Source organism: Benincasa hispida, chromosome 2 (assembly GCF_009727055.1).
Source record: "Benincasa hispida cultivar B227 chromosome 2, ASM972705v1, whole genome shotgun sequence".
Taxonomy (NCBI): domain Eukaryota; kingdom Viridiplantae; phylum Streptophyta; class Magnoliopsida; order Cucurbitales; family Cucurbitaceae; genus Benincasa; species Benincasa hispida.
Window position 1 is genome coordinate 52,068,634 of NC_052350.1, and position 7,630 is coordinate 52,076,263.

General features: G+C 32.7%; 2 protein-coding genes across 5 annotated transcripts in view; one reads left to right on the forward strand and one right to left on the reverse strand.

Annotated features, from left to right (window-relative positions):
• The first annotated feature begins 2,037 nt into the window (after nt 1–2,037).
• On the forward strand, nt 2,038–4,894 carry LOC120071898 (meiotic nuclear division protein 1 homolog). 3 transcript variants are annotated; one of them, XM_039024311.1, is made up of 10 exons: nt 2,038–2,110; nt 2,647–2,727; nt 2,882–2,998; nt 3,172–3,210; nt 3,306–3,413; nt 3,491–3,553; nt 3,651–3,702; nt 3,813–3,857; nt 3,956–4,035; nt 4,486–4,894. In XM_039024311.1, exons 1-10 carry the CDS (start codon nt 2,108–2,110, stop codon nt 4,552–4,554), a joined length of 657 nt encoding a protein of 218 aa, XP_038880239.1. In that variant the 5' UTR covers nt 2,038–2,107; the 3' UTR covers nt 4,555–4,894. The 3 variants fall into 3 exon arrangements, with proteins under 3 accessions (XP_038880239.1, XP_038880241.1, XP_038880240.1); XM_039024312.1 differs by having other exon boundaries at nt 2,078–2,110; nt 2,641–2,727; XM_039024313.1 differs by lacking the exon at nt 3,306–3,413.
• A 278-nt stretch (nt 4,895–5,172) lies between these two features.
• Nucleotides 5,173–7,630, reverse strand: part of LOC120071897 (vacuolar protein sorting-associated protein 32 homolog 2) — a 2,979-nt gene continuing 521 nt past the window's right edge. The window contains exons 3-8 of one of the 2 annotated variants that reach the window (XR_005480365.1): nt 7,392–7,491; nt 6,467–6,552; nt 6,274–6,365; nt 5,908–6,022; nt 5,566–5,822; nt 5,173–5,406 (exon numbers count right to left, since the gene is read on the reverse strand). Coding sequence is in view for 1 of the 2 variants with exons in the window: in XM_039024310.1 (XP_038880238.1) it covers nt 5,631–5,822; nt 5,908–6,022; nt 6,274–6,365; nt 6,467–6,552; nt 7,392–7,491 (585 nt within the window). In the remaining variant the exon portion in view is untranslated. The remainder of the gene's footprint in view (nt 5,407–5,565; nt 5,823–5,907; nt 6,023–6,273; nt 6,366–6,466; nt 6,553–7,391; nt 7,492–7,630) is intronic. The other variant, XM_039024310.1, reaches the window with a different exon arrangement.

Genomic DNA, 7,630 nt, shown 5'->3' on the forward strand with positions numbered 1-7,630 from the left:
CGTGGTGGTCAGTGAAACAGACCATAACGATTACTTCCTCAAATCGTGCTGAAATTCTTGTAATTCACGAGGCTAGTCAAGAATGTATATGGTTAAGATTAATGACTTAGCACATTCGTGAAACGTGTGGTTTTTCTTCTAATAAAAATCTTCCAACAATATTATACGAAGACAACACAACGTGCATATCCCAAATCAAAGAAGAATATATTAAAGGAGATAGAACAAAGCATATTTCACCAAAGCTTTTTTACACTCATGGTCTTGAAGAAAATGGCGGTATCACTGTACAACAAATTTGTTCGAAAGATAACCTAGCAGACTTATTTACAAAGGTATTACCTACCGCAATCTTTGAAAAACTGGTGCACAACATTGGAATGCGGCGACTCAGAGATCTCAAGTGATGTTTCCATGAGGGGTGTAAATATACTTTTTAGGAGTATAAATTATATGAAATATATACTCTTTTCCTTTACAAAGATTTTTTCCCATTGAGTTTTTTTTCCTAGTAAGGTTTTAACAAGACATGTTTCATATATATATTGGGTATCTAAGAGGGAGTATTATAAATATTATGATAATAAATGTCCATTAGATGCTCATACTTAGTGTCCATTGACCATGTGTCATGCCCCATTTCTCAAAGTGTTGTCCATGTGTCTCAATATTACACATTATTAGTGTCCATGTAATCCACCTCCTATTTGCCAAATTGGTTCCAAATAGTGGTATTTGATGAGTTTTGGAAGATATACATTGGGCAAATTTCATGAAAATTGGAGAAAGTGGAGAATTCAGAGAAATTTCTTATTTTATATTTTGCTATTTTTATTTTATTTATATATTATATTTAATTTATTTTAATATCTATTTATTTTATCATATATTATTATTATACTATATTTTCTCCATATGTATATTCTCATTGTGCGCCGTTTTGATCCTCAAATTTACAACACAAACGGATTTATAATAACTTTTTAAATTGAGATACAATTTAAATTTGCAAACTACCACATATTTGAAACATATTGGAAATAATTAGTTTTCATTAACCCATGTTTTCAAATTTATGTTATCATTCAAAAGTGAAAAAATCTATCATGAACTTTTTAAAGTTAAAGAGACTAGATAAAACGCAAGTTTGTTTGATGTTAAATGTTTTAATGTTGTATATCTATTAGATTTAAATTAAAAGTAAAAAATCGATTAGACACAAAATTAAACTATAGAGACCTACCTCAAAATTTAAAATATAAACTTGCAATTGTTAAAGCGAGTATAACTTCACCGTAATTAACATGTACTTATTTTATTTGATGTTAAAGATTCAATTTTATATCCAATTTATTATACTAATAAATAATAAATAAATAAACATGTAATTTAACCTTAAAAAAACTCAAATCAAGAAAATAAGCTTGTAATTGAAGTTTATTTTCTAAAAAAAGGAAAGATTAAGCTTAATAATTTTCTTGGTTTAAATTCTATATATGTCTTTGAACTTTGAATATTATTCTATTTTTGTCCTTAAACTTTTAAAAATGTTTAGTCCATGAACTTTTTAAAAAAATGCTTACTTTGACATTCTATTAAAATTTTGTCAACTTTTTAAAAAATGGTTAGATAACTTGTAACTTTGGATAACTAAACTATCAAATAAGTTAACTACACTAAAAAAATCTACGGTTTTAATTTTAAATAAAGTGGTGAAGTGATTTTATATTGAATATGGTACTAAAGTGAGTTTTTTATTTTTTTTAAGATTTTAGTCATTCACTAAAATGTTGACATTTTACTTCATATTAATCTTACTCATTTGCTGTCTCAAATTTTTGTTTAAGCTTTAACAAAATTTTAATTAGAGAGACTAAAATAAATACTTTTTAAGAATTCAAAAACTAAAATAAATATTTTTAATAGTTTTTTAATTTAAATAAAACAAAATTTAAAGTTTAGGACCAAAATAGATTTTTTTTTTTAATTTTTTAATCAGGAATACGGATGGAGCGAACAAATAAAAACATTCCCGCCTTGCAGAACGTCTTCATTCTTCCCGCATTTCTCTGGAGGCTTCTCCGATACTCTTAAGCTTAGAGGATCCATGGTAATGATTCTTCTCAAACCCTAAATTGCTAATTGTTATTTTGTCAATTCATCAAGTTCATCTGTTAGAATCGTAGCTGTATTTATTTTATCATCCAATCGTGAAGAATAGTTGTCTCTTTTGTCTATGAAAATCTTCTGCCGCGCTTGATTTCCAATTGATTTCTGCCCAGAATTCGCGAAAATTTTCGATCGAGAATTCGGATGTCGTTTTTCCTTTCTTTTGTGTTGACAGGTTGATTTTTCTTTACTTTCTATCTTGACGTGGAAGATTAGTGTCGGAAAGGTTTGAATCGTTGACGATTCTTAGTTTAGGATATTAAGTTGAACGTGTAACAAGCATTTATCCGAACGGATCCTTCACTATGGAGAGTAATTTTTCACCTAACAAAATTTAGGGATTTCCTGGTTGCCACTATGGATTGGATAGGGATCTTATTGCTCTCCGCTTGATGATTTTTACAATATATTGATTCTAGATATCAGGTTTTGTGGTCTAACATTTATGCACTTCTTGAAATTTAATTTGAGAAATAGTCTAAGAAAAGAGGTCTTTCCCTGGATGAGAAGCGTGAGAAGATGCTTCAGATCTTTTATGAGTCTCAAGACTTTTTCCTTGTGAGTATACTTGCATTTTTATTCTTCAATTGTGGAAGTCCTGCAATTTCATTTTCTATTCCTGTTTGATTTGAAGGATTTCATGTTTTCAGACCATAGTGTATCCCTTTTACTTCATTACATACTATTAGAAACTTCCTTTTTCTCGTTTCAGCTTAAGGAGCTTGAAAAGTTGGGTCCCAGGAAAGGTGTGATTTCTCAATCAGTGAAAGATGTTGTGCAAAGTTTAGTGGATGATGACCTGGTTTCAAAAGAGAAGATTGGAACTTCAGTGAGTAAAAGTTTTGAGATGAAACTTCCAGTCATCTATTCTTGTGTTTATCCTGTTTGCACCATGTCTTATTCTTTAAATATGGGTTTTAGCCTTCGGAAATGATTGTGTCTCATGCATTGTGAATGTGATTTTCAATTTGCTATATATTTATGTGTGGTTGTAAACTTCAGGTCTATTTTTGGAGTCTACCAAGCTGTGCTGGTAATCAGGTGAAGGAAATTATTCGTATCATGATTTGTCTAACTCATTTGAATGTTCATTAATTTTTCACTTCCAAAAGATCTCATGACTCTATTCTTACCAGCTGCGTAATGTGTGTCGTAAACTTGAATCTGATCTCCAAACCTGTAAGAATAGACTAGAAGAACTTACTGAGCAGAGTAATGAATTAAAGAAGGGGAGAGAGGAATCTGTGAGTTATTATGTTTTAAAAGAAAGGTAATTTATGAATAATATTTCCCTTTGGTCATGAATGTTTTTTCATGCCAGGAAGAGCGAGAGGAAGCCCTAGCTAAATTAAAAGCCATTGAACTGAAGCATAAAGAGCTAAAGGTTTTGCTCGTATTCTGGATTTCATTTATTTTATTCTTAATCGATCACAATGATCCTTTCAGTTTTCACGCTACTTTGACAATTTAGTCACTCCCAGGATGAGATGCTACAATATGCAGATAATGATCCAGCAGCCTTTGAAGCAATGAGTTGAGTTATTCACCATTTTTTAGATTCTTACGATAGAAAATGTGTCTCAGCTGCTTATTCTTTCTTGAAATCGCTGTATGCTAAACTTGGGGTTGTGTGAATTTGACAGAAAATGCAATTGATGATGCTCATGCTGCAGCCAACCGATGGACTGGTATGCATTCTGCACCTAAGCTGTCAGCTAGTTCTCAATTTTTTTTTTCTTGCGTTCCCACTTGTAATTTCTTTCGAAACTCTGTTTATTACACGCAGACAACATTTTCACTTTACGACAATGGTGTTCAAACAACTTTCCACAAGCCAAAGAACAACTAGAGAACTTATACAAAGAGGTAAACCACATTCCTTCGGTAGAAATGCCCTCCTGTATGAACTAGAGTACGTTCGTCAAGTGCCTTATCTTCAACTTTTCACAGTTTTGAACCGATAAGAAAGTAACTTAATAGTAAATGATGAAAATATCCGTTGACATGTTGATATATCTGTAACTTGAAGGGTTTGACATGATATTAAATATTTATATATATCTACATTATCTTTTATAAATACTTGTAAAACATGGAAAAATGTCTCTATTTAGTCTAATACGAATAAGAATACTAATAACAATATTCATAACAACGTTAGGGAGTTAAAACAGCTTATTTATTAATCTAAATAAATTTTATAAATTCTGTGACTTGCAGAAATATCTATCGATATCGATATATTCATAAAATTAAAATCTCAATATCGTCATTGATATGGATATCGATATTTTAATCTTTGTTAATGTAATGTAGGTTGGCATGACGGACGATTTTGATTATTTGGAGTTGTCACCAGCCCCTCTGAGTTCAGTTATTGATTAAGTGAGCAGCAGCTTCAAAGCTGATTTAACCGTATGCTTGATGTCTCAAATGATATTCTGAAGCAAACATTATAGAACATGGGCTACAGTTTGTCACCTGAAAGTCACCCATCATGTGTATAGTTCGCCCGTTCATTAGTTACGTGGTAAATAAGAAATGTGTCGATTCTTAAATGAATTTTTCTCCGATCCCAGAACACTAAGCGATGTTTCATGTGAAACCGACACAGGCTCATGAATCTGTAATTTGTTCTCTTCTCTTGGTCGTTATAGGCATTGGAACAGTCTGATGTATTACAATGAATTCCTATGTTTCGAGCTACACAGAAGAGTTTACAGAATTTGATGTATTAGATTAGATATAAATTTTAATTTTATTTCTAATGGAATCTTAAACTAAGCTTAGGGCTTGGGGAAATACACATTATAACCTGAAATACATGGAGCACTGGATGACCTTATTTGTAATTTTGAAATTTTTGGTACAAAGATGCTTAACCTCAAAGTTTAGAGATTAAATTTATAATTTAATTTAGAGAACATCAGATGCCCTTATTTTTTAAATAATCAACCGAACACATGGATTTTCAAATAACCAACTCAAATATAACACCCAGCATTCGTGTAATTGAGACACACACATCAGCTCCATATTAGGTCAAATACTAACCACATTAATGTTATATTCATTTACAGAGTATACAAGACCTAATTTAAATTTGCATTATTGTCTGGTATTATCACAAAGAGACCTTGTTCATCAGGCTTTGCTGAACATAGCAAAAAATGTTCAAATCTTCAGAACAACCTCGGGCCAATTCTTCACATCGCCTCTCTTTCAAATTCTCGCCACCTGCAAAATTCCATAAAAATCTTTTAGCCTTGGCAGCTTTAGCTCTAGATGCAAATTCAGGTACAATGCACAAATGTTGATGTTTTCAGGCACGATCAATAAACAACAATTTAGTCTTTAGATGGCCTAGGGCATGTATGTAGGATATTCATTGCTCACAAAGGGAAAGAACTCATCACAGGATTAACCCGAGGACCTGCTTCAGAACATTGTTGGATATCACATCAAAGTGCCATCTCAGCCTGCAGAGCTGCCAGCTCATCTTCTTCAGCAGTTCGTTTCTGAGGCACGGGTCGAGCAGTTTGTCGGCCTGCAGGGACTGAAATTGGAGCAGCAGGAGCAGTTGTTGCAGGTTGAAGAAGTTGCTCTTCCAACTCAGCACCTTCTAGCTCTTCAAGTTCTGCTTCCAGTTCATCCTGTGCGTACAAAGATGTGTTTAGTAGATAAACTTCATAAAATTGCATGTACAAATGAAAAGATAAACTGAAAGTGAATAAAAACCTCATCAAAATCGGCTGCAGCACCAATTGGATTTGACAATGCTTCTTGGATCTGTTTCATGTTCTCAGTTTGTTCATTGATCTCATCCATTGTTTTGTCTACATCATCAATATTCCTGCAAAAGAAGAATATTTCAAGTTCCATCATCAACCTCATCTTCTAAACTCCTTGTTAAGCACTAAACATGCAGTTTCATAGAATTTAATGGGAACATAGGTTTCATGTGTCGTTATGCTCTGCCAGCACATAATTCAAAAGATTCTCACAATCTTCAGGTTGGGAAAGAGAACAAAAAAAATATGGACGGACTCAAAACATCTAAATTTAACTAATCATCAAAGTACACTGAAACAATGCGGTACTCACGTTGCTTTCTGCATTGCTTTCATTGCAGCTGCCCCTGTCCTCAATGCATCTACAGTCTCAGTTGTGGCTTTTGCACCTTCGAGTAATATCATCTGCAACACAAATATGTAACACAAAATTGCATAAACATGCAGCAAAAGGAAACATGCATACGTCTAACTAGTCTCATATCAGATATAACATCAAAGATAACCTGATCATGAATCCGCAATTGGAAGTTGCCGAGCTGCTCTATCTGTTGTTCATATAGCCTCTTCCTCTTCAAACATTGTATAGCAGCTATAAAATTACAATAGTTAACAACAACGCCACATCTCCAACTACAGTTTGAATTGCAAATTGAAAGTGGAAAGTTCCAATATAAAGGTGGAACAAATAGATCCCTTTTTTTTTAACCAAAACAAATGGATCCTATTATAAACTGCCCCAAGATATTAACACAATAAACATAAGAAGGTAACAGGATTCTACAAATTTGTGATAAGAAATGTGAAAAATGAAATGCAGATACCCCAAAATCAAGAAGTACAAACAAATGAACGTCTTGCATCCGCATTGAAAATGAAACACATCCCTAATTTGAATAAGTAACAAACACAACTAACAAAAAAGATGAAATTTGACAAAGAGGCATAAAAGAAGGCCAAAACAAGCAATTACCGTTTACAATTACATAGATGGTTAAAATATGTCTGTAACCAAATCAACAAGTTATCTCCTTGACTAGGAAGCACCCAAACTTCACAGGCACAATTTTAGAAATTATGAAATCAGTACTTTTTACACGTAGGAGTGTCCGGAGATTCCGAACCATCTCTCTAACTTTCAAAATATTTAAAATGAAAAAAATCATAAGGAGGAAAAGAAGGTAGAGCTTACACTAAAGAAAAAAATATATAAATAACAACCAAAGAACCCCCAAACACGAGAAGAAGAAAAAGTATTTAAATTTACTATAGTGTTACAACTTAAACTGCATTGCTATGTCACCCTTGACTTAATTATCAACAAGCTAGCAAATTTACTCACATCATTATATTTCAATACTTGTAGTACTTAATGCCAAAATGTTTCGCTCATAACAAACTGCCAGCATTTATTTAAACTTAAAGTCATACCCCGCTTGTTCTTTGCTCTGGTATAATCTTTGGCCTTCTCAACCTCTGTGGCAGCCTTTTTCAAAAGTACTTTCTCCTTCTTCTCCAGCATTTCCAGTGTCTGAAAAATTACAGAGCATAAAAGAATTCCTTTCAGCCTAGGACAAATCCCTCTAGTTCGTGTCAACTAATTCGAAATAATTAGCCAAATTGGTGGTTTAAAAAACACACGAGAATCCCAAATAAGCAAAATTGGGGTG

What these genes read in the sequence shown, in the direction of transcription:
- LOC120071898 (XM_039024311.1), top strand. An exon ending in AGTCTCAAGACTTTTTCCTT is followed by an intron (nt 2,728 to 2,881) that starts GTGAGTATACTT and finishes TTCTCGTTTCAG; the next exon opens with CTTAAGGAGCTTGAAAAGTT. An exon ending in AGCAGCCTTTGAAGCAATGA is followed by an intron (nt 3,703 to 3,812) that starts GTTGAGTTATTC and finishes TGAATTTGACAG; the next exon opens with AAAATGCAATTGATGATGCT.